This window comes from Squalius cephalus (assembly GCF_949319135.1).
Source record: "Squalius cephalus genome assembly, chromosome: 3".
NCBI classification, from domain to species: domain Eukaryota; kingdom Metazoa; phylum Chordata; class Actinopteri; order Cypriniformes; family Leuciscidae; genus Squalius; species Squalius cephalus.
Genome location: NC_137124.1, coordinates 20261102 through 20287044, shown reverse-complemented (window position 1 = coordinate 20287044; position 25943 = coordinate 20261102). Strand labels below are relative to the sequence as shown.

The following is a 25943-nucleotide window of genomic DNA, read 5'->3' as shown; positions in this document are numbered from 1 at the left end:
GTTTACAGACAACAGCTTACAGTGTATCTTTCAGTATACTGTTACAGGTTTGAGATCCTAGACAACATGTTTGGGGCTAAAAGATTCAGCACAAAGACAAAAAGCCTCTATGTGCTCAAACATCATAAGATCAACTTGCAACCAGATTCCCAGAGGACCACGTGGACCAATCTGTCTGAAGAGCCTGGAAACTTCCCTAAGGAAAACCACAGCCAGGGGACAAAGGGGAGTTTGATGGATAGGCTACATGTGAGGTGGGAAAATGCCATCACAGTTAGGCTACAGTCAGGCCGCCGCCCCTCCATCTTTATTTCAGCTAACAAATTAACTATATATGCAGGCTATATCAAAGTATTTCCTATTAATTCAGTCAGTAAATGTAAATAGTTAATGATTAATACATGTTTTCATATTTCAGAATATATTTACATTTAGGTAAATTGAATAATATGAATGTCCCACAGAGACAAATTAAAGTAAACAGTAATTTTATATCTTGCTAATCTTCTTTAGGCGTCTCTCATTTGGCATACAAATGAACATTAGTCACCAGTACACTTTCACTTTGCAAACATTGTTCTACAATCAACTAGCCGGCCTGTTTATAATGTAATCGCGCGACCCCAGATGCAGACAGTGTGAGTGGATCACCGAATGAGTCGATCTTGGTGTAAACGCCTGTCACACAAGGAGGGAAGTAACCTTATCAAATGCGTATTGTGGCATTTTAGCGTGTTGTCTGCGACAGTGTCGCTGTCGTTCTCGACTCACCATGGTGTTTGAGTCTTTAGTCAGTGATCTCTTGAACAGGTTTATTGGAGATTATGTGGAAAACCTGGACAAGTCGCAGCTTAAGATTGGCATATGGGGAGGTAAGCGTGCATTCGTCAAACAGCTCGTCAACAACGAACGCTCGTCTTTTCCTCTGGTTTGTTTTCTGTTGCAAAACGTCCTATTCCGATATGTAGTGCAAGCTAGGTGTACATGTACTGCAGTGTCCATTAATGCCATTAATGTTTGATTGGTTTCTGTTCTGTAAGAATTGGCAGTCTGTCAAATTGTTTGGACGGAGGCGATGAAAACAACCATTATTTATACGGTTTACTTATATTATTCATAGAGTTTCCGCCCTATTATGTAGTATGTATCACAGTCATAAACATTATTTAAGCCTGTTAATTTCACATTATGTATGCTCGCGCGCGTCACACACACACACACACACGCGCGCGCGCGCACAGTTGTCTTATAGATAAGACACAGAAAATGGTTTGAAGTGCACCTTTATAGATAGATAATAATACGTTTAAACGTAAATCATTTTCCTAAAAACTTTTGTTCTTTTAATTTTGAAGGGGCTGCTTTACACTTACTCTGCAAAATTCATACTGAGTGGAATTCAGTATTCAATTCAGAGTGTTACATTGTAGGAACAGATTCAAAATATCTTGGAAAAATTCCAAATATCTATTTGGAAAAACCTTGAGCACTACATTTCACTACAGATAAACATCAATGGCTCTATGACCCAAATCACTCCTATCATTACAATACTAATGATTCCACTTTAGAGTTTTAGCATGTAAACTTTTGTACATTATGTACACAATTTACTGTACAATTGGTTGTATATCTTAAAAATAATAATAATAATAATGACCTAATTTTATTTATTTATCCACATTTTCAAATATTGCAGCTGTGGTTCAAGTGTAACATTTGCTATAATTAATCAAATCAATGTGCAATAATTATTCAAAATAAGAATTAATTAGAAATATTATTGGTGGGGTGAGGTCCATCTATTATTCCCATTACCACTGATGGAAACATGACCCTCTCAATTCCCATAAAATTCCCATCTGTGCTTAATCTTTCTTTTTGTGGACAATGTATTGTTAATATCCTGTAGGTTTTGTGCAAATATGTGTGTTCGTTCAGTTGAGTTAATCTTTTAGTATATGCTTTGAAAGGAGTCATATATCAAATTTCTGTCATTCTGCTGTGTTATTATAGTCACGTTACTGGATGTGTCACTCCCGGAACAACTCCAACTAGATTCTTTCAGTTACATGTATATCTTATATTTAAAAATAAATAAAAATCACCTGGCAATTTTTAATCAATTTCATTACCGGATCTTCCGGAAGAGTTCTCTCTGGTGACGTATGCAGGATTTCTCCAACCATTTAGTCTGCTTAAACTGCCGCCCCTGCAAGCTGACGTTCATCTGCCACAGTTTTTGAGTGCAAAAATTTTAACTAACAACCAATGCATAGAAGAGTCCCTTCCCTACGTTTTTTACTTTTCCGATAATCCGTTAGAATCTGATTTACGCCCCAATATGGAAATAGTAGAAGTATATCTGTTGTTACTTTCATTTTATTGCAAGTTTAAAATTGTCAGCTGTTTTTAAAAGGAGAGAAGGAGAGGAGGGAACCGTTTTACTATATTAAACAGTCAGCTTTCATAGGTGTGAGAGACTCCACAGGGGTTTAGACAATCCTTGGCCAGATCAGGATGGGTGCCCTGTTATTTTGTCTGCATGCCGTTTGATAAGGTGACATCTTTATCCCAGCACCAGATAGGCTGCTCTGGTTGACATTTATTTATTTTCTGTGATGCTAGTCCAATTAGCGTCAATGTAAAAAGTGGCCATTCATATCTGGATTCATTTATTTATGTGTTCCGTGGTAGTGTTTCTTATCTTTGACACTGGCAGAGTGACGAGGTTCTGGTATTTCGGTGGATGGATATACTGTATTATTCCATAAAAGTCAAATTGCATTGTCAAAAATTGAACACAGACCACATAATACAAATACAGTCTGCAATACACATGCCATTGAATACCTAAATATATAAAATGTACAATAAGTAATTTTTCTCTTTTTTTTTTTTTTAAGGAAATGTGGTGTTGGAAAATCTGAGGGTGAAAGAAAATGCTTTGGTAAGTTTGTATTCGACAATGTTAACCTCATTCACCAAGTTTAATTACTTGTTAGATATAATTTGTATGTTATTTATTAACAATGTCATGTCTCAAAACTTAAAGGATATAGTAAAAAACATGAAAGAACCAGAGAGCGTTTGTGTATGTAACACTGTGGTCACCTCTTGAGCGCCTGTGGCTTCTGCTAAATCAAGAGTGTTAACACAATGAGATTTGCTGATGTTTCCACAACTAAATTATAATAACTAGAGTTTTTATATGTATATGTGCACAAAATGGTGTTTTAATATTGTTTGCTTGAAATATGCATTCAAACCCATTTGCCCATTTTATCTTTGTTCTTTAGAGCGAGTTTGATGTCCCTTTTAAAGTGAAGGCTGGTCAGATTGGTGAGTATTCAACTTTCTCTTTATCAGGGATATTGTGCTGTAGCATGTGTTTTGTTATGAAAAAAGTATGAAATTTGTACTTCCTAATATTCTGCCTTGCGTGTTGATAACCTGTAACCAAGGAGATTGAAGTAGAAAAAAAGTTGCAGTGTTCGGTGTGATGAATTGCATTTCCCATATTGTGCTACTCAAGACTGAACTTTGCAATAAAAGTCAAATAAAAGTGAAAGTTTAAAGTTTGTGGTCTGCTTTCACAGTTTTTTTTTTCTTCAACAGATTTGTCTGTTGAGTTGAATCAGTTTTAACAGATAGGCTACTTATAATTCAGCAAACATTGCAGCACAGATGCCTTGCCAATAAGAAGGAGCTTGTTAAAACAATCATCAGTTCATGTTATCACATGATCCTGTCAGATGACTTTAAACATCTGCTGGACAGTGTGCCTAGATGTCAAGTTGTAAAAAGTAATTGGTTAACAAGGACAACATGCTAGTCTGAGAATTTCAGTGAAATTCTCTGCATATTTACTACATTTAAGAAAATCTTAAAGGGTTAGTTCACCCAAAAATGAAAATTCTGTCAGTAATTACTCACCCTCATGTTGTTCCAACCCCGTAAGACCTTCGTTCATCTTCGGAACACAAATTAAGATATTTTTTATGAAATCTGAGAGCTGATCACTCCTCCATAGGCTTCTAAGGGATTGAAACTTGCTGGCCCAGAAAAGTTATTAAAGAGATCGTTAATATAGTCCAAGTGACTCCAGTGGCTCAATCTTAAGTTTATCAAGCGACGAGAATACTTTTTGTGCGCAAAAACAAACAAAAATAACGACTTTATTCCACTATTCATTTCCTTCTCTCTGGGCCTCGTAGTGTTTTTGCGTAGCGCGTCTGTGTTGCACGTCATCACGTATCACACACATGACAAGCGTCGACCAATAGTGAGCCTACGTGGTGACGTGCAACACAGACGCGCTACCCAAAAACACTACGTAAACTAACTCGAGGCTCAGAGAGAAGGAAATGAATAGTAGAATAAAGTCGTTATTTTTGTTTGTTTTTGCGCACAAAAAGTATTCTCGTCGCTTGATAAACTTAAGATTGAGCCACTGGAGTCACTTGGACTATATTAACGATCTCTTTAATAACTTTTCCGGGCCAGCAAGTTTCAATCACTTAGAAGCCTATGGAGGAGTGATCAGCTCTCAGATTTCATCAAAAATATCTTAATTTGTGCTCCGAAGATGAACGAAGGTCTTACGGGGTTGGAACAACATGAGGGTGAGTAATTACTGACAGAATTTTCATTTTTGGGTGAACTAACCCTTTAAATTAAAAAGGTCTATTCTGCTTATTATATGTCCTCGTTCAAAAGATTTCTAGACATGTCACCCAATAATCCAACAACTTACATGTTTACATTTTTCGAGAAGGAATCTATGATCAACTGCTCTTGTTATTTTTAACTGACTCTGATTCTGCCTAATAACCATGTTTATATTGTTTAATGTGTGTCATAAGGCCACCATTACATCTGGTCCCTTCACGTCACGTGTTTTTACTGATCGGATAGCTATCTGATTTGTTAAAATTGCTCCATTGACACTTGGCCACATAAATATGTCTCTGCAAAACATATAAATCTGATCTTCGATCCCCACGCTATTTGCAAAAGCAACAGATATGAGTTGCTACTGCATTTTATTTATCATCAGATAATTTCAAGATCAAAGACTGCAATAGGAGAAAGAGCAGCATCAGCACTGGTACTTTTAATGAAGATGATTGTGTGCCTTACTTTCACTTTCATTTGTGTCAGTTTGTGCGTTGGCTTGCTGAAGAGCTACTCATCTGCGGCGATACGTTTTGCAGTAGCCCTTGTCATATCTGACTAACATGTCATATAGCCACGCTCTCACACGTACATTTTTTAAATTTAGTTAAAATTTACATATGTGGTTTCAACACCTAGATGCATTTACACTTGTCAAGTTTCATTTGGAATGCGTCTCAAACCACATCCTGAGTCCTGAAGTGGCTTGAGTGATCGGATTTAAATCCGTCTTGAAAGCGTTTCAGAGGGGATTTACTCCTGGTCTTTTTCATGATTGGATAGCTAGGTGACAAGGTGTAAACAGGCCCTTACTTTTAACTGAAACATTGAATTGCAAATGTCTGCTCTTTAGGTAAACTGACTCTGAAGATCCCTTGGAAAAACCTTTACAATGAAGCAGTGGTGGCCACATTAGATGGATTATACCTTCTGGTGGTTCCTGGTGCAAGTACGTGCTTATAGTTTTTTGTTTTACTTAAAATGTTCTTAATGCAACGCATCTCTTAAAGTGGAAGTTTAAATGTTTTATATATCTAGGCTGAAGCATCATGCTGTTTATTTCATGGCACTTTACTGCAGTCATTTGCATAATTCTTTCATTTCTTGTTATAACATCTCCTCTTTAGAATAATTGCATGATTTATTTATAACCTAGATGGTTTCCTGCCTTTTAACAGAGGGTGTATACAGTTACTGAATTCGGAACCACATACTAGTATAATGCTCTTACTACTTTTACAATTTCTATGACAGAAGTAGTAGAAGTAGTATGCTAGTTTATGGTTCTGAATTCACCAAGCGTCTTGCATTATACACTACTTTTCACTGAACAAAGAAACTTTAATTATTAGTGAAGATTGTATTAATGAAAACTAGACACAAAATACTGTATACTTATACATTTGATATTTGTAATCAAATAATTTGGGGTGTTATCCATTGACAATGAACAATGCCTAAAAACTCTTGAACCATTTTACTATCTAAGACTCATTTAAAAACTGTGGATGTTATTTTAATGCCTAATAAAGCAGCAGTTACAAACATACTGAATAACTGAATTTCTTTTTATACAGTATATATCTTCTATTTCTACTGAGCTGCTTCAACTGACATTGTCTTTTACATGTTACAGCTGAGTCTAAGTTATTTTCCTCACCTTACAATGGTAAGCCAGGTGTAGAAGGTGGGTAGCAGGGTGGTGGTTTGGGACCCGGACCAATAAGCTGCTCTTGTGTGTATCTGACTCTTTGATTATTGTGGCAAACTTTATTTTTTACCCGCGGTTACAATGTCTAATCATATAAATACAAGTGTTTGTTTTGGTGAGCCTTTGATAGCATGTATTGAAAGTCTCTTAATCAAGTGGTCAAATTTTTTACCCCATATTTCTTTTGTGCTCTGCTTTATCTTATAAACCGATCAATTGTGTATAATGCATGTAAGTAAAACGCAGTAATCAAATTATTTTTAAAGCATGAAAGTCTGTCTCTGTCTCTGGGAATGAAGACAGTCAAGTTCTAAATGCTAATCAAACGTTGTTGGTTTTTTAAGATATACATAAGCTTTTCTCTTTGGGAGCATATGTTTAAGCCACATACTCTAAACAACATTGTGGAAAGATGTGCTGTGAAGTTTGATCGCTTCAGAATGAGATAACAGAATGAATACACTATCTCTCTAATGGACTGAATTGCCTCAGGAACTCCTCAAACCCTTTTGGTCTGTCTAGAACAAAAATAAGCAATGGCATTTTTTCATTTTTTTTTTATCTAGGGCTACTTTGCAATTGTCTCTGTTATTACTCTAATGAAGAAGGATAAACAGTGCCAGCATGCACAAGCTTTTTGTTTCTCATCGATTCGTCTAAAACCAGTCTTTCCTGGTAGAGCTTTACGAGTGGTTGCCAAAGCAGAGAATATAGCCGCAATATAAATCTTAAGTCTGCTTGAATGAGCAGCATTGGACTTCAGCTACTTATGAGTCACAGTGCAAAGAGAGAGAGGTGGTCATTGTAAATTACTTTTCTGTTATTACATGGTTGACCGCTCACAGTGTGTGAATCTATACTTGTTTTTTTTCACGTGTACATCTGTGCGTATCTGAAGACAATGTTAGGTGGCAGTTGTAAAAACTGTTTAGTAATAAATGAAAGACTTCTGAGGTGTGAATGATATTAATGTTGTCTGTGATGTTCGTTTGCCTCTAACTGTGTGTGTTGTGTGTTTGAAGCGATTAAGTATGATGCAGTTAAAGAAGAGCGTTACCTTCAGGAGGCCAAACAGAAGGAGCTTCAGCGCATTGAGGAGACCCTTCAGCTGGTCGCTCGCAGAGGTGAGAAACCACTTGTCTGTTTGTTTACACCGGATGTAATAATTTCTTGAACTTGTGCATAGTCAATTTTTGCTAGCTCTCTCCTTATGGCTCCTTAAGTGTTGGACGTATAACTTCATTAACGGATGTTCATTAATTAATTTATCCCCATCCATCCATTCATGGTCTTCAGTCTTTTCAATCTCATTCATCATTCATTCATCCATTTATTTAAGGTTGCTCAATAAATGTGAATTGCTTCTGGCTGTTTTGAGGTTTATATCATCATCTAGCACCAACTTAAAGGGATAGTAGTAGTATATGGCAAACCTTTAAGATTGCTTTCTCTTTAAGATCACATGTAGAGGGAGTTGTTAGGTGTCTGTGCATAAAAATGGGTTGTTTATTTATTGAAGAAAAAAAAAAAAACATCAACAGTTATTAATTATTCTGAAATGTGCTTAAACTCTCTTATAGTTTTTCTGGGACTGTCTAACCAGCACCCTGGGGTCCCTATTATTAGCACTTATTTTTCCTAATTCAAACTGTATGTTCTTTTTTATAGCAGATTTCTAAATAAATATTTATCCATCTTTCATATTGAACATTATAATGTTATGATGTCTAAATAAAAGTATTTACACTAAGTTTGGGGTCAGTAAGATTTTATTAATGAATACTCTGCATGAAACGGAAGCCTTTTCTTCGCTATTGTGACCTATTTTCGAGTGAAACAGCTTCTCCAATGACAGTGTTGTGATTTGCTATTGGAGTGATCATGTGAGTGATAGGTTGTCCAGCCCTCGTCATCAGAGAAGAGATGATGCTGCTAGAGGGAGGAGAAGTTATTTTGATTAAAGAATATGAGGGCACTTGTTTTTAAAAAACAATGATGTGCACACTGCACAGATAAATTATTTATAATAATTACTGCAGTATTACAGGAAAAAATAAGAATTGTCCATTTTGAAGTCATGGCGACTTTAAGCAGCACAACTGTTTTAAAATTTCATCTTGCTATCACAGTAATGCATTACATTTTAAAATACAGTATATAAAAATAGAAAACAATTATTTTACATAGTTATAATATTTTACAATATTATGTTTTACTGTATTTTGACCAAATAAATGCAGCCTTGGTGAGATAAGAGACTTTTGAAGTTAGGTTTTGATAGTGTGTTTTTTATATAGATTTATAATATTGTCCATTTATCTGTGAGTGGCCACAGCATGACAGAATATCAATAGAGTTTCAATATCGGTGCATCCCTGCATTCATTGAATCACATCAATCCTTCAATCAATTCAACATCCATCCACCCACCCTTACATTCATTCATGTACCAATCCGTCCATCTGTCCGTCTGTACATTCAGATCTCTATACTTAACGGCTGTGTGTATTTGCTTTGTGCTGCATCTGATGGACCGCAGGCTCTCAGGCTGGAGAGTTTGTGTTTGATCTGGAGAATTATGTGTATAAGAATCCACCACGGGGTACGTACAGACCCATTCTTACAGCAGGCCAATCAGACACCCGTCTTCTATTCAAAGAGATATACTTTTTTTTTTTTTTTGAGTGTTTACTGAGGGTGTACATGTGTACATGTGCTCACTGCTTGGTGTGCTTTTGTGCATTTTAATGCAAGTGTGTGTTTATTGCAAGGGTGAGTGTTTATTGCTGCACTATGATTCTTTTCTACTTCACCAACTTTTCTCTCTCCCCCAATGCTGCGCTCTAAGACAAAGGACGTAAGCTTAAAAAGCATAAAAAACCCTTTAGGAGATCTAAAAAGTATGAACATAAAGCAGGTGGGTGGCCCGAAGCGACTGTGATCGACTCATCGTGGCAAATATGAGCAAACTTTATTCTGTTTGTTGAATTAAATATGTTTACATAAGTGTTGGAATAAGGGATTAGAATGACAAATAGGATGGGGTTAAGATAAACCCTTCATTCATGTTTACTGAATTATTTTTTTAATTTCAGAGAAGCCTCAGGAGGAAAAGAAAGACACGTTCACTGAGAAACTGGCTACACAAGTTATCAAAAATCTCCAGGTCAAAATCACCAGCATTCACATCAGATATGAGGATGATGTAAGTGTCGACTCTCCATACATGTCTTCAGTTACGTGTATTTTTGAATGCAGATGTGGCTTTTAATTGTGTAATTTAATGGTACAAGTTTGTTGAACTCATGTGTCATGCATTTTCTCGCTGTGCTTCAGGTGTCAGATCCACAAAAACCTCTTTCTATGGGCCTGACTCTTTCAGAACTCAGTCTACAGGTGCTCTCTCAAAATACTTTCATATAAATGTCACAAAGTGAAACAGGCTCTATTACAATTCATTTGAGCACACTCTAGTCTTTAAGTATCAGTTTTTCTCTCTTATAGACAGCAGATGAGAACTGGAAGACTTGTATTCTAAATGAAGCTGCCAAGATCATCTATAAAGTAAGCCAACAGTGTACATATCTTATATTCCATAATAATAAGATTTCACACAACAACTGTGGTTGTGTGTCTTATGTGTGTGTCTGCGTGTATTCTCTACATAAGCTGGGCCGCCTGGAGTGTTTTTGTGCCTATTGGAACGTGAACAGCCCAATATTCTACAGAGGCTCCTGGGAAGAGATAGTGGTAATGTGCCTTTCATATTTCATAACAGCATCATAGTATTGATCTAGTATTGAAGACTGCTATGTTGTCGTCAGGCATTGTAAATGGTGCATCATATTGAACAGTTTAAAATCTGATCTGATCAATCAGATTAAATTCTGATAAAAATTCTGTCATCAATTACCCTCACATTGTTCCAAACTGATAAGACTTTCATTAATCTTCAAAACACAAATGAAGATTATTTTTAATGAAACTTGAAAGATTTCTGTCCCTCCATTGAAAGTTCATGCAACCAAAAATTTGACACTTCATAAAGACATTGTAAAAGTAATCTTTTTAATAAATATATTGGTTTAATCCAAGTCTTATGAAGATATACAATTACTTTATATGATAAACAGATTTCATTTAGGTTTTTATTCAGGTATAAACATTGATTAATGCACATACATTGAGTGCATTAAATATGATAAACGGAAGCTCAGCTGTACTGGTTTGATGCACGATAATCAATGAGATTTGATCTTGATCGTGTCACGCAAGCATGTTTACAATTTCACAGTTACAGTTACACTCCCTTTTACCATATTTGATGTTCTTGACCTACGTGTGCTGATTTATATTTATATGTGAGTAAAAACCTGCATTAAATCTGTTCATCATATAAAGTGAGTGTGTCTCTTCAGAAGACTTTGATTAAACCACTGGATTCATATGAATTGTTTACAACATCTTTATGAACTTTTTGAAGTTCTTTTAGAGTTTCAATCGAGGGGCAAAAATATCTTGGGTTTCATTAAGAAAAATCTTCATTTTTGTTTTGACGATGAACAAAAGTGGAATGACATGAGGGTGAGTAATTGATGACAGAATTTCCATTTTTGGGTCTACTAAACTTTTAATTTAGAAGAAGCTCATGCAGGAAGCATGAATTGCATTCGGTTCTCTGAAATCTTGCCATTTATATTGGTTAGCAGTTACATTGTAAAACTGGGGCTGTACTGTAGGTATTATAAAAGAAGGACAATCAAAGTTGATAGTAAGAGTTGTTAAGACACATAATAAAATATCAAATACATTTGAACTTTTATTATTTAATAGTGTGACGAGTATTTATTTATGATCATATCAGGAAGAAAAATTGTCGATTGTAGTTTATCATGAATGTCTATACTGAAGATCTTTGATGTTGACATTAACTCAGCAGCTGAAAGCTCTTACGGTTAGTTTGTGAGTCAGTCTGAAGACTCTTTAGCTGGAGGCATTATTTGACTCATCTCTAACCAAGGCGTGTGACTTCTAAGTAAATGCAGTGATGGTTGAATTTGCTTGGATCCTAGCACTTTTTTATCTTTTAATCTCTCCCTCTCACACACTTTTAATCTCTCTCTTATATCTCTTAGTCTCTCAGAGAGGCAAAAGCAGTATTTGAACTTGCTCTCAGTGGTTTTTGCAATCAGCTTAACACAGACTGCCTCAAACATATAACAGTATAACTGACTCTTGTATGCACATGCTCTTTGTCTAACTGTCCAGGCCTGAATGTGCTGTCCAACTTCTATTAAAACCCCTACTACATAAAATGAAATCTAAACGTTGGTAATGTTATCTCTGTTTATCTGTATTAACAGTACTGTGTCCCTGGTCTACCTTTTGTATCTCAAAAGAGTCTGCTTTGAGGTTTTCAGCTCTGATTGCTTTAAATAACCTCTAAATAAATACATTTACTAATATATTGGTGTATTTATAGTTTGGTAATATATATATATATATATATATATATATATATATATATATAAAATGTATGTGTCTTAAAATGGGCACGAAACTGGCTTCAAAACCGAGTAGATTTGATCTAGTTAACTAAGCAAAATGGTGTTTATTAATCATGACGGTGGTTTCTAATGGTGTGTTTGAGGGTGTGGTTTGTATAATCTGTGGGAGATGCTATGCTCACTGGTAAAGAGGATATTCTCAGTTAGTAAGAGGCCTAAGTACACACTAAAATAATGTGCTGCACAAAAATGAGATTTCAGCTGTCATCCTTATTGTGTGAGGATGGCTTTTTCAGACTTAAAAAAATACATATTTATTTTCCCCCTCCTGCAACATACATGTGTATGCAGTCGAGACCAAAGGTCTGAGACAGCATTTAAAAAATCTGGGATTTTTTTTTTCTATCTAATCCTAGAAATAGATTCTGCACGTTTCTTAGTTTTATTCATCAATTTACATTTGTAGCTAATTTGTAAAAAATATATCTAAAACATATCTAAAATCACTTGATATTGTTTTTTTTTTGTGTTTGCAGGACAAGCTGAAAGCAGGAATCAGCTCAAAAAATGAGGAACTGCGAGACTATCAATACAGTATGTATTGTCGGTAACACTACAAAAAGGTTTCATTAGTTAACATTAGTTTAATACATTACACATTTTACATACATACATTTTAATACAAAACATTAGTTTAATAAAACATTAGTTTTAGTTAACATGAACAAAGAATGAACAATACTTCTATAGAGTTTTTTAATCATAGTGCATGTTCATTTCAACATTTGATGCAATATTTTTTAACATTAGTTAATGCACTGTGAACTAACATGAACAAACAATGAAAGACTATATATTTTGTATTAACTAACATTGACAAAGATGAATAAATATTGTATCAAATGTATTGCTCATTATTAGTTCATGTTAGTTAATACATTATGAGATTTTATTGATAAGTGTTACCGTATTATCTTATCCACAGAAAATACATGGCAAATTTATTATTATCTGGCCTTGAGCTGTTTAGTTTAGCTTTGCCAGTATGTTTTGGTGTTGTGCTCAACTGAAGAGGTGTTGAAAGAATATAAATATTAGACATGACAAGGCAAAAACGAACAACATGGATGTTGAAAGCCTTATAAGAGGTAAATGGTAAATTGTAAATTGTAAAAAATTTATATGGATAAATCATGTTTCACTGTTGCTAATCCTATTGTTTTCATGCTGATTTTTCTGGGTGTGTGTGTTACCTGCCACAGTTTCTTTTTGATTTTCTATTTAAACAGGCTATGTGATCTCAAACTGCACACATGACACACCTCCTTAAAGCACACAAACTCCAGTAATCACAATGTGTACTATTTCTACTACAGCCTCATTATTACAAGTACTAAACTTAATCCACAAATGTCAGAAAGAGTGGTAATACAGTTCCAATTAACATACATATGAATGCACTGAGCGTTTGCCAGTTAGACATAATGAAATTACTTTAATGGTTAAAGGATTTATGATCAACTTAGTGTTAGTATCATAAACCATGGCACTCATCATGATGAACTGATTTGTTTCTTCATACAGTTTTCAAACCCATTTTTGCCTCTGCAAGGATGTGCATCAATCCTAATGCTGAAGTTGAGCTAAAATCACCCAAAGCAAATCTGCACCTTGAGGTTCAGAACATTGCAATTGAGATGACCAAGCCTCAGGTATTGTCATGTGTCATATTGCGTACTCTCAAATTACCATTCAAAAGTTTTGGGGTCACTAAGATATTATTATTATTTTTTTAAAGAAATGTATACTTTCATTATGTAAGAAAAGATACAATTGTGCAAAAGTGACAGTAAAGACTTACATGGTTTAAAAAAATGCTGTTCTTTTGAACTTTCTTTCAAAGAATCTTGATAAAAATGTATTGCTGTTTCCGCAAAAATATTAGGCAGCACAACATTGATAATAATAAGAAAATTCAATTTAGCTTTGCCATCACAGGAATGAGTTGAATTTTTAAATACTGTATATTTAAATAGAAAACAGTTATTTTAAGTGTAATAGTAGTATAATAATATGTTTTTACTGTATTTTTGATCAAATCTTGGTGAACCTAAGAGACTTCTTTCAAAAACATTAAACCTAAACTTTTGAATGGTAGTGTGCTTGTTGGGAAATTTACAGGACCACTCTAGATACTGTAGATAATTACAGATATATAACATAAATACATGCAAATTGTTACTCAAAATATAAATGATTCTGTTGTATAATTGAATTGGGAGTGGTGAATTATCTTGGATCAAAGCCAAGATACAACAATGTTGTTTTGGGGTGATTCTAGTACCTTTCTATGGTGGATCTGCTGGAGTCTGTAGACTGCATGGTGAAGAACGGCCCCTACAGAAAATTTAGGCCTGATGTTCCAGTGCACAGAAATGCCAGGCAATGGTAAGTACTTTAGATCTTCATATGATGATTGGCTGATTAACTGGAGCTTGTTGTTTCTTACATGGCTCTTCTGATTGGTCAGGTGGAAATACAGCATCAACAGTATACTAGAAGTGCATATCAAGCGCTTTAACCAGATGTGGAACTGGGCCAACATCAAGAAGCACAGGCAAGCGCTTAAAGCTTACAAAGCAGCATACAAAGACAAACTTACTCAGGGCAAAGTCCGAGAAGACACAGAGAAACAGATCAAGGTATTAGCTACATATGAAACCAAATACTAACAAATCAGAAATTAATTTTCAATATAACTTTTCATAGAAGCTGTTATGCTGATGAAATAGTTTATAATGGTTGAAGAAAAAAAGAAGAAGAATATTTACAATAAATATTATATATGTTTTAAATAAAAAATAAAAAAAACATTTATTTTCCACTAACAGTCTCAGACTTTTAGACCAAACTGTATATACATTTATTTTATTGTGTTTCCCTCAGGAGCTGGAGAAAGTTCTGGATGTGTTCAACATTGTATTGGCCAGACAGCAGGTTCAGATGGAGGTATGACAACATTTACCAAAACCGAATTCTTCTGATATTTTTAATCCAGTGTAGTACTGTAAGTTCACTTTCTCTCTCCACAGGTTGTTCGGTCTGGACAGAAGCTGGTTGCTAAAAAGGCCACCCCTCAGAAACAGAGTGGAGGAGGTTTCTTCAGCGGTTTTTTTGGCAAGAAAGAAGGAAAGAAAAAAGAGGAAGAGGAGGATAAAGATCCTGAGAGTGAGTGTTTAATCTCTGATATATTTGCTAAACTTGCCTTTGAATTAATTATTTTTTTGATGTACATACATATTTATGTACATGTATTTATTATCAGGTATTGATTCCATCATGACTCCTGATGAGAAAACTAAACTCTACACAGCCATTGGCTACAGCGGGAGCTCACATAACCTTGCCTTACCAAAACATGTGAGTGGAAAATATACATTTACAACACTGTGAGGGTGCAGTCACATTTAACCTTTTTTCGTGAAATCTAACCATTTCAGCAAGAATTCATGTGATCAGTATTTTCGACTGAGGGTGAAAGATTTCCCAACACATATTTCGAAATGGATTCAATTTGGTCATGTGGATTCAGCGCATTGACCAACAGACACTGTTTGACAGTGATTTTTGTGTGCTAGACTATTGACGATGGATGTTTTTTTGGCTGCGAAACTTCACTAATGTGACCGCACCTTCATAAAACTTGTTGCGCAAGATGTTTCAGATATCTTATTTTAAGCATTTCCTCCTTAGCTTGGACATATACTCAAATATATTTATGTGCTTATGTGCAGTATGTAGCTGTGATAGTCAACTTTAAACTGTTGAGCACCTCAGTAACATTCAGAGAGGAGCCTGGCGTTCCAGAGATCCTCAAAGTGCAGATGATTGACCTCAGTACGTCCATCTCACAGAGGCCAGGAGCACAGGCCATCAGGTATGCATTACGAATACATACAGGGAAACCCTTTGCATTGGCCAACAAATATATATAGGGCCTTCTATAAAGTATACAGTGTCTTTAGGAGCTCAGTTAGTTTGGTCTTGCTGTGGTTCAGTGTGAAATGTGTGTGTTGTGTAGAGTGGAGGCTAAACTGGCACACTGGTACGTGACTGGTCTGCAGCAGCAGGGGGAAGTGCCGTCTCTCATAGCGTCAGTTGGGGGCTCTGACTCCTCTCTGCTCAGCGTGCTCTTTGAGCTCAATCCACTGGACAGCACAGCTGACCAGCTACTCAGAGTTCATTCACAGCCTGTAGAGATCATCTATGATGCTGTAAGAGACAAGTGCACGCACACTAATTAAAAATGATTGAGATTTAGATCATTCGATTAAATATAATGTATTTATTCATATAAATATGTATATATTTTGTGCTTAATTTTATGTAATGAAATAATATAATTAATATATTTTTTTATTTAGATAATTAGACTAAATATAATTAGAAAGTGGTTAGCCTTACATTTTTAGCGTACCATTCATTTACCTGTTTTATAGCTGACAGTCATCAGCATAGCAGAATTCTTTAAGACGGGGAAAGGAGTTGACCTGGAGGTCATCACTTCAGCAACACTCAGCAAACTTGAGGAGATCAAAGAGAAGACAGCCAGCGGTAACACTCTCCTCATTTCCAATCATACCCAAAGAGAAATGGTCACACTGGGAGAGAGTATGTCAGGAGCCATCAGTAATACTTTCCCTTTGTCTTTAAATGAATACAGGTTTGTCTCATATCATTGAGACACGTAAGGTGCTGGACTTGAGGATCGATTTAAAACCCTCCTACTTACTGCTGCCCAAGTCTGGGTTTTATGATGGCAAATCAGACCTCATGATTGTTGACTTTGGTTACCTACAGGTGAGGGAGGGAAGTAAAAGCATGTTTAAGAGAGAAATCTTTCTGCTAATAATGTCTGACTGTACATTTGTGTGCATGTGTGTGTAGTTGAACAGTGTAGATCAGGGCAGCCATCAGCAGATATCTGCAAGTTTCTCATCACTGGAGGAAATCATGGATAGAGCATATGAAAGATATTCATTGGAGCTTCGTAGTGTCCAGATACTCTATAGCAAATCAGGTAAACACAATGCAACACAGCAAAGAACTGAACTGCCTGAACAAGCTATTTTATTCACCCGGTGGCTCTTTTTTGAAGGAGAGAAATGGAAAAATGCTCGTCTTGAAGGCTTCTCCCATCAGCACATCCTGCAGCCAATGGACTTCACGCTTCAACTCGCTAAATGTATGGTGGACAAAGATTCCCGTATGCCCAGGTTAGCGTTCGCTCTCTATCGCATGTCTCTTTTATTCCTCACACATGCATTAATATCCGTTCCTTTCCAGGTTCAAAGTATCAGGGGAGCTGCCGTTACTTCATGTGAAGATCTCTGACCAGAAGATCCAGGGTGTTCTGGAACTGGTGGACAGTATTCCTCTCCCTCAGACTACCTCAACCCCTCCTAGCACTCCCACAAAAAAGGTCAGAAAACACGACAAATGAAAAAAGACAGTCTACAACAGTAGTCTCTCTGTACTGGCTATTGTGTTGCTTCATCTCACACTTAATGAGTCATGACTCGTGAATGGTAGTTTCTTGGTAGGACTCCACAGGGATATTATTGTCATTGCTGTTGTTTTTCTGAAAGCCATGAATATTTCAAGCCTCTTAAACTAAATGCAGTGTACTTATTGTTTTCAGAGTCATGTGCTATGTCATAATCCAAAACAAAGAGTTGCTTGCTTTCATATTTAGTTCCTGAATTTGCTCTGTGAGCGTGACAGTGCAGCTTCAGTCTCCACAGATTACACAACTCAGGAAAGACATTATCAACAATCAGCATCACTGTCTCTCTACCCAATGAGCCATGTGCTGTATCTTATTAGTGGACTTGCTGCCTCAACAAGCAAGAAAAAGCCCTTACTAGTTTACTTCACAAAATTAATGTTGAAGGATGTTCTAGATATCATCATCTAGATAAATATACAATAAATATGAATAATAAATATAAAATCTACACAACTATTCAGGAGTTTGGGGTCATTAAGATTTTTTTTAAAAATTAATACTAATTTCAGCAATAAAATTAAATTAATTCTTTTCATTATCAGTATTAAATTGATAAGAAATGACTGTAAAGATATTTTTAATCATACAAAAATATATTAAAATCAACAGTATATTAAAATGTATTAAAATAAACAACAGTTTATTTATATAATGTATAAAATAAACAACAGTTATTTAAAATTTTACTGTTTTACCGCATTTTTTATCGAATAAATGCAACCTTGGCTTGGATGACATAATAGACTTAATTCAAAAACAAACAAAAAAATCTTACCGACCCCAAAACTTTTGAACAGTAGTGAATTTTTTTGGGGGAAAAATATGAAAAAGAAAAATTTATTTTATTTAAAAAAAATACTTTCTCCTTGAAATACATTCTTACATAAATGTTACCAGTTGACTACAATGCAACCAAACATATCCATTTAATCAATTATGCACATTTTCCTCCAATGTTGCCACCGTTTAGGGCCAGATTTACTAACAGCTTGTGCCAGCGCAAACCCTTTTTTGGGATTCCCTTTCTGATGCAAAATTTATGGAAGGACAATATTTAAATGCACTTGATAGATTGCGTTGGTCATTATGGAAATGATCCAGGCTGCATCTGTGTACTTTAATTTGCGCATTATTAGTAGATCACGCGCAGAACTTTCCCTTTCCTATCGGCGCTTTTATGAGATTGCTAATTTGCTCTGTTTAGTAAATCTGGCCCTTAGTTTTTGTTGAGAGTATGAGCTTTCTGCACATGTATAGGAAGCAAACAAATTGAGAAAATATATTTTTTCACCTTATAATTTGTTTGTATAATAATGATGATGTTCTTCAGAAGGTGTTGGGGATGCCGCTGTCTGATGCCAGGCCAAAGGTCTTGGGTTTAGACCCCACAGTTCTATCCTATACTGTTGCGTCAGGTCAGAATTCATATACTCGCATGTACTTTCACACAGAAGAAATCACTTCTTTCATTTAGAAAAATCAAAACATTCTTAAATGAATGCCACACCAGTCTTTTGTTTTGAATTGACTCTGTTCATATAATTATACAGATTTTCTTACTGTTTATATGCAGATAAGTATCTGTCTGTGTGTCTGATCGTGCTTGTGTGTTTAGAATCTGAGGAAGACATCAGTGAGAAGTCTGTGGATGAAGAGACTCTCAGATCAACCTCAGAGGAGCTGACCGAAGTGCAGTTTCAGTTTGAAGTCAAAGAGGTACGTTCTTCTCATTACTTTGTTCACACCATAAAATTCTCCTTTTAAAAAGGCATACCAGTTCACCAGTGGTCACAAGAGCCCCACATTTCATAAAAGCTGTCATGATCAAAAAATCTGAATTCCACTAGTTGATTACAACTATTTTGTTTATGATTCCTGTTTATGTTTATGTTGACCATTGTGTGTTTCAGTGTGAAGTTATGTATATGTGTCTATATATGTGTATATGTAGGTGTTGTTGGAGCTTACGCGGCAGGCCACTCAGGAAGATGTTGTTTTGGCTCTCAGTGTGTCTCAACTGGGTGCTGAGGGCAAGATGCGAACCTTCGATCTCACTGTCACATCTTACCTGCGCAAGATCAGCCTGGATTACTGTGAGACAAAAGGTACATGCACATACATTACGTGTGATCAACGTTTAGTTGTTTGAAGTACTTCATGTTGTTTCAGGGATGCTGTCTCTCTCATTCTTGTGTGTATATTTTTCAGATTCGCAAAATCAGCCACTTCATTTAATTACCTCTTCAGACAAGCATGGCTCTGATCTATTGAAAGTAGAGTACATCAAAGTAAGCATGAGCATCTCGCTTATCAAGCACTCTATAAAAGACTCTCTTAAATGGGTTGTTTTAGCTAAGTGGTTTGATTTGTGCTGGTCTGCGTGGCCTTTTTGTGTCCTTTAGGCTGATGTGAATGGACCCAGCTTTAACACCTTATTTAATAATACAGAACAGACGCTGAAGGTATGTTTCAGTTTTACAGTTCCAAATAATTGAATGCCAATATTCATTCAATCATTCATTCATTTTATCAAGATAAAAAAGTAAAATGAATAAATATATTTAATGTAGTAAAAAAGTTTTTATTGTATGTATTTGACTATATATATATATCATATATGTATATATTCCAATGATATCGTTCCTCTGTGCCATTATTTGTTACAGTTGTAGTGTGGCTATTCTTTTACTTTTAGAATGATTTATAAAACTATCGTTATAGTTGTAGTCTTTGGTGTGAACAGGCCTTTAGTCTTTTTTTGTTTTTCTATTCAGAAACAAATACTTAATTATTTTTCTTTTGACAAAGCTTTATTGAAAAGTTAAATTAAGTTATTGATTTATTTTATTTCACAGGTGGAGTTTTCCTCATTGGACTTCATGCTGCACACTAAAGCTTTGCTGTCTACCATCAACTACATGAATTCGGCAATACCACAAGACCTTACAGCCTCTAAAGAAAGAGAAACCAAGATACGAGACCAGAGAGCGGCAGCAGGGAAGACAGGTGGGAACGCAGGCACACACACATATTGACAATACTTGAGTGAAAACAAATGCATTTTGCTTGTCAAACTATTAGGTTGTCCCTGAATATTCCTCATGCATCCATGTTGTCTTTGTCTCCACTTTATAGGTTTTTTCATGGGTAACTAATGTTTTTTTTTTTTTAACCCTTGCACTGGTCTTGACATGACATGTACTAACAGGAGTCTGAAACAGTATCTGTTTTGCTTGTGTTAAAGCATGTTGCAGACAGTACTGGTTTCAGATTGTCACACAGTGAGTTGTTTGAGTGTTTTAACTGGAGTTTCTATGTTTTCTTAGTGTCCAAGGGTTCGAAGGACTCTGGTGTTGTGAACTTTAAACTGTCTGCTGTGCTTGGCTCCTTCAGAGTGGCTGTCTGCGATGACAGAAGCAACATTGCTGACATACGGATCCAAGGTAGAAAAAACTAAAGTGTCTGTACATCAAAGTCAGCTTTTCTTAAAATGATTACATTGCATTATATATTAATTTAAAAAAGTTTCCATAAGAACATTTTATGCAAGTTAACAAAACATGGTGCTTTCATTTATGTCAGGCATTGATGCATCTGTGGTGGTCCAGGCCAAAGAAACAGATGTTTTTGCCCGTCTGCGTGACATTGTGGTTCTTGATGTGGACCCTAAAACCATCCATAAAAAGGTAAGAGATCAGTCATATTGTTTTTGGAAGATTTACAGATGCCGAGTTTCTTTGCTCCAGTCATATTTCTGTGAATACCACCAGGCGGTGTCAATTGTTGGAGAAGAGGTGTTCAGCTTCAAGATGACCTTGTACCCTGGGGCCACTGAAGGCGAAGGCTACACTGACACCTCCAAAGTGGATGGGAAAGTTATCTTGAGACTTGGCTGTATCCAGATTGTCTACTTGCACAAGTTCCTTATGTCTTTATTGGTGAGAATTAATGCAAATGCACTTTCATATATGTGCTTAAATGCTGTCGCCTGTATTACTCTGTCATCTAAAGTTAATACCGATAGATAAGTCACTTATTGCTAAAACAAACAGGGACAAAGCTTTTGAAAATCAGTATTTCTCAGTGTCTGTATGTATTTATTTTATTTTTTTGTATTTTGTCTGGACATTTATGTCTTTCCCCCCCCCTTTTTTTTTTTTTTTGCTCCGACACTTTCCCCCCCTCATTGTTTCTGTTAACTGTGTCTTCCTCTTTTCAGGACTCTTTTAGCTATCAGTACTCTGCTGATGAGGTACAGCCTTGGGCATGCTGCATTAAAGTCTTTTGCTTTGCAGCTTAACTTCAAATGCACCTCTGCACACATTGAAATATGTCTACACCCCACTAAACTGTACTGAATTTGTTGTGCACATAATTAAACCTTTAATTTGATTGTAAGATGGAAACATTAATCAGGTTAACAACATTCACAGCGATGTTTATGACTGCCTTTGTTTTGTTTCTAGTGCAGTGATTCTCAACTAGGCCTCAGCAAACTTTCAAGGGAGCAGCTGGATGACTTAAAAGTATTTAGATTTAATACAATTCATAAAAGAAATTAAATTAATAATAATCAAAATGTTGTATCTGTATATAAAAACGAAATATTTTACTATAATCTAAATTAAAATGCTAAAAAAATAATAATATGTAAGCTGAAATCATGCTGTTTTAATAAAAACTGATGTTTTTATTAAAAAACATAGTTCTTGAAACTTCTGGAATCACAAAATGAATTAATATTAATGAATAATTATAAATAAAATAATTTATAAAAAAGTTTGGGAAAAAAAGCAGCTTTGTCATTATTGCAGCAGAAATACCGGAAGTATTGGGTGGGGGACTTTGAGTCAAAAAGGTTGAGAAACACTGTTCTAGTGGCAGGTTAATACTAATAGTTAATACTGGTTAAAAAAATAAAGAGTAATATTATAGAAAAATATATATTCTGAAAGCTGGAAAACGCTATTTAGAGTTTTTTAGCTCTGCTACTTAGTCATGAGAATTGAATTAGATTTAAACTAAAAGCAGTTTCTTGTCACTAATATTGTTAATAATATTTCAGTATTGCTTGCATTACATTTATATATATCACTGATAAACTCTTTTATAATGGGTATGAATTTTTAGTTATGCTTTACTTTTCAAATAAGGGAGTTCAAAATACCACTAGAAAGGTTTGTCTTTTTGTGCATCTCTCAAAAGATTGCATCCATACTTGAGATTGTTTAAACATTAAAACTGCAGTTTGGAATCTCTGCACCTCTTTCACCTCTTTTCTGGCACCTGCAAATGCCAAGGCTTAAGTCAATATTGAGTCAGTAACAGTTTACAATTCTGTTCGCTGCTGCTAATGTTACAGAAATGACATACTGCAGCTTTAATGCTGTTTTGTGTTTTTTGTAATTAAGTATATTAGCATTCACTACTTAGTTTTAATTGTGCGGTATTCCTGTTCTAACTGTGAGATATAGTTAAAGAAGTGGACATTAAATTATGCATATTCACGCTATGGTGTTCTTTACATGCAGTAAGGCCCAGCATATTTAAATGACTTGATCACGAATGTGTGGATTTGCATGTCTGCTTGTATCTCATAACGCACACTGAAGTAGAAATCACTGAAATCTGAGATGGAATTTCGCACGATATGGATGCCTTTATTTTACTGGTTCTAACTTTCATTCTCGACATGCTTAATAGAAACAGCTCACCTGTCATACCCAGACAATATAATCATCAACTTTACTACTTTATCTCACAAAAAAAAGACTGTTTCACACCAGCACTGCTTTTTCCACCCCTGTTGAATTTGCAACTTTTTGTTGTAAATTTGGCTTTCAGGCATTTTAAAAGACAAGAACATCCCTGCATGAACTTTTCCTACTATGGATCCCAAGCTGTCACATTAAAACCTTCCCTCACATCCATGTCAAGTCACACTAAGCTGTAACTAACTGTTGGTTGTCTTCCATAGATGTTTGTGGATAACTTCCAGACAGCTAAAGAGGCTCTCAGTGCCGCCACGGCTCAGGCCGCGGAGAAAGCAGCTTCCAGTGTGAGGGATTTTGCTCTGAGGAGCTTCAGACTTTCCATGGACATCAGACTGAAGGCCCCCCTTATCATAATCCCTCAGTCCTCCACATCATATAATGCATTTGTGGTTGACCTGGGTCTCATTACTGTGGGAAACAGCTTCTCTCTGCTGGCAGCTGAGGGCTTCCCATTGCCTGCAGTTTTGGAGACCATGGATGTAAAACTCACGCAGCTCAAACTATCTAGGTAACAAAGAAAGCTGGAGATCTTCAAAATTAATTTATGTGATTTGAAGCAGATTTTACAATCAAGTTAAAAAATAGTGCATTATATTCAGGTAATTTTAGTCTTAGTGGCAGAATTATTTTAGTATTATTAACAAACTATTAGTATTTACTAAAGTATTACAAAAACTATAATACTATAGTATTTATAATGTGTGTGTGTGTATATATATATACACTCACCTAAAGGATTATTAGGAACACCATACTAATACTGTGTTTGACCCCCTTTCGCCTTCAGAACTGCCTTAATTCTACGTGGCATTGATTCAACAAGGTGCTGAAAGCATTCTTTAGAAATGTTAGCCCATATTGATAGGATAGCATCTTGCAGTTGATGGAGATTTGTGGGATGCACATCCAGGGCACGAAGCTCCTGTTCCACCACATCCCAAAGATGCTCTATTGGGTTGAGATCTGGTGACTGTGGGGGCCATTTTAGTACAGTGAACTCATTGTCATGTTCAAGAAACCAATTTGAAATGATTCGAGCTTTGTGACATGGTGCATTATCCTGCTGGAAGTAGCCATCATGGGTACATGGTGGTCATAAAGGGATGGACATGGTCAGAAACAATGCTCAGGTAGGCCGTGGCATTTAAACGATGCCCAATTGGCACTAAGGGGCCTAAAGTGTGCCAAGAAAACATCCCCCACACCATTACACCACCACCACCAGCCTGCACAGTGGTTACAAGGCATGATGGATCCATGTTCTCATTCTGTTTACGCCAAATTCTGACTCAACCATCTGAATGTCTCAACAGAAATCGAGACTCATCAGACCAGGCAACATTTTTTCAGTCTTCAACTGTCCAATTTTGGTGAGCTCGTGCAAATTGTAGCCTCTTTTTCCTATTTGTAGTGGAGATGAGTGGTACCCGGTGGGGTCTTCTGCTGTTGTAGCCCATCCGCCTCAAGGCTCTGCGTGTTGTGGCTTCACAAATGCTTTGCTGCATACCTCGGTTGTAACGAGTGGTTATTTCAGTCAAAGTTGCTCTTCTATCAGCTTGAATCAGTCGGCCCATTCTCCTCTGACCTCTAGCATCAACAAGGCATTTTCGCCCACAGGACTGCCGCATACTGGATGTTTTTCCCTTTTCACACCATTCTTTGTAAACCCTAGAAATGGTTGTGCGTGAAAATCCCAGTAACTGAGCAGACTGTGAAATACTCAGACCGGCCCGTCTGGCACCAAGAACCATGCCACGCTCAAAATTGCTTAAATCACCTTTCTTTCCCATTCTGACATTCAGTTTGGAGTTCAGGAGATTGTCTTGACCAGGACCACACCCCTAAATGCTTGAAGCAACTGCCATGTGATTGGTTGATTAGATAATTGCATTAATGAGAAATTGAACAGGTGTTCCTAATAATCCTTTAGGTGAGTGTGTATATATATATATAATTTAAAAAAAAAAATAATTAGCTTTTAGTTTTATATTTTTAGTTTTAATTTTAAAGTTTTATGCTTGGGTATTAATGTTATTAAGTATTATATTTTGTGGGTTTGTATATACAATTTTTTTTTTATCTAGATTTATTTACTTAGCAAGGCAACATTTTGAGTAAAATCTAAGTACTTTTTAATTAATAGCTTTAGTTTATTAACAATAACAACACTGATTTTCTGAACCTGTTTGGTGTTTGATTCAGATGATTTAGAGATGGCTCCTAACTTTCTCAGTCTTATATATTTGATCTTCTTTCTCCAGGACTGTTCTGAAGCATGATGCTGCTCATCTAGATATTGAAATTCTGGAGCCCATAAATCTCGAGCTTTTAGTCAAGCGTAATTTGGCTTCCAACTGGTACAACAAAATTCCTGGAGTGGAGGTCAAAGGAGTACTTAGATCAATGAACGTGAGTTTCTTATGATGTTTTGAAAGTGTTTAATCTAAAATTTAAAATGGGAGCCAAAGATGATTGCCTGGAGTGAACTAAAGACTAAAGATTAGTACTTTTCTGTTATCTGTAGATGGCTCTTGGCCAGGAGGATTTTGGGGTCCTCATGAGAATCCTAGCAGAGAACATTGGCGAGGGAAGCAGGACCACTGCGGTGGAGGGAACAAAAACTTCTGCTAAAGGTTTATTCTGTCACTAAACTTCAGTCAGTAAAGTTTCTTTGAGTACTTCATTTGACCCTTTTTTCCTCCACA

General features: G+C 35.9%; 1 protein-coding gene across 5 annotated transcripts in view; it reads left to right on the top strand.

Moving 5' to 3' along the window:
- The first annotated feature begins 629 nt into the window (after positions 1 to 629).
- vps13c (vacuolar protein sorting 13 homolog C) overlaps positions 630 to 25943 on the top strand; it is a 51747-nt gene continuing 26433 nt past the window's right edge. Inside the window, exons 1-38 of one of the 5 annotated variants that reach the window (XM_079867193.1) lie at positions 630 to 872; positions 2907 to 2950; positions 3300 to 3342; positions 5531 to 5626; positions 7411 to 7512; positions 8928 to 8990; positions 9237 to 9305; positions 9484 to 9593; positions 9725 to 9784; positions 9893 to 9952; positions 10058 to 10138; positions 12432 to 12489; positions 13480 to 13607; positions 14237 to 14343; positions 14426 to 14597; positions 14842 to 14904; positions 14988 to 15123; positions 15221 to 15315; positions 15690 to 15832; positions 15977 to 16169; positions 16395 to 16509; positions 16619 to 16755; positions 16843 to 16975; positions 17054 to 17171; positions 17242 to 17377; positions 18795 to 18879; positions 19080 to 19180; positions 19416 to 19569; positions 19673 to 19752; positions 19867 to 19926; positions 20320 to 20470; positions 20791 to 20907; positions 21047 to 21150; positions 21235 to 21402; positions 21684 to 21716; positions 23442 to 23746; positions 25500 to 25647; positions 25763 to 25871. In XM_079867193.1, the coding sequence (XP_079723319.1) occupies positions 773 to 872; positions 2907 to 2950; positions 3300 to 3342; positions 5531 to 5626; positions 7411 to 7512; positions 8928 to 8990; positions 9237 to 9305; positions 9484 to 9593; positions 9725 to 9784; positions 9893 to 9952; positions 10058 to 10138; positions 12432 to 12489; positions 13480 to 13607; positions 14237 to 14343; positions 14426 to 14597; positions 14842 to 14904; positions 14988 to 15123; positions 15221 to 15315; positions 15690 to 15832; positions 15977 to 16169; positions 16395 to 16509; positions 16619 to 16755; positions 16843 to 16975; positions 17054 to 17171; positions 17242 to 17377; positions 18795 to 18879; positions 19080 to 19180; positions 19416 to 19569; positions 19673 to 19752; positions 19867 to 19926; positions 20320 to 20470; positions 20791 to 20907; positions 21047 to 21150; positions 21235 to 21402; positions 21684 to 21716; positions 23442 to 23746; positions 25500 to 25647; positions 25763 to 25871 (4177 nt within the window). In that variant the 5' untranslated portion in view covers positions 630 to 772. The remainder of the gene's footprint in view (positions 873 to 2906; positions 2951 to 3299; positions 3343 to 5530; positions 5627 to 7410; positions 7513 to 8927; positions 8991 to 9236; positions 9306 to 9483; positions 9594 to 9724; positions 9785 to 9892; positions 9953 to 10057; positions 10139 to 12431; positions 12490 to 13479; positions 13608 to 14236; positions 14344 to 14425; positions 14598 to 14841; positions 14905 to 14987; positions 15124 to 15220; positions 15316 to 15689; positions 15833 to 15976; positions 16170 to 16394; positions 16510 to 16618; positions 16756 to 16842; positions 16976 to 17053; positions 17172 to 17241; positions 17378 to 18794; positions 18880 to 19079; positions 19181 to 19415; positions 19570 to 19672; positions 19753 to 19866; positions 19927 to 20319; positions 20471 to 20790; positions 20908 to 21046; positions 21151 to 21234; positions 21403 to 21683; positions 21717 to 23441; positions 23747 to 25499; positions 25648 to 25762; positions 25872 to 25943) is intronic. The other 4 variants (XM_079867195.1, XM_079867194.1, XM_079867196.1 and 1 more) reach the window with 4 other exon arrangements.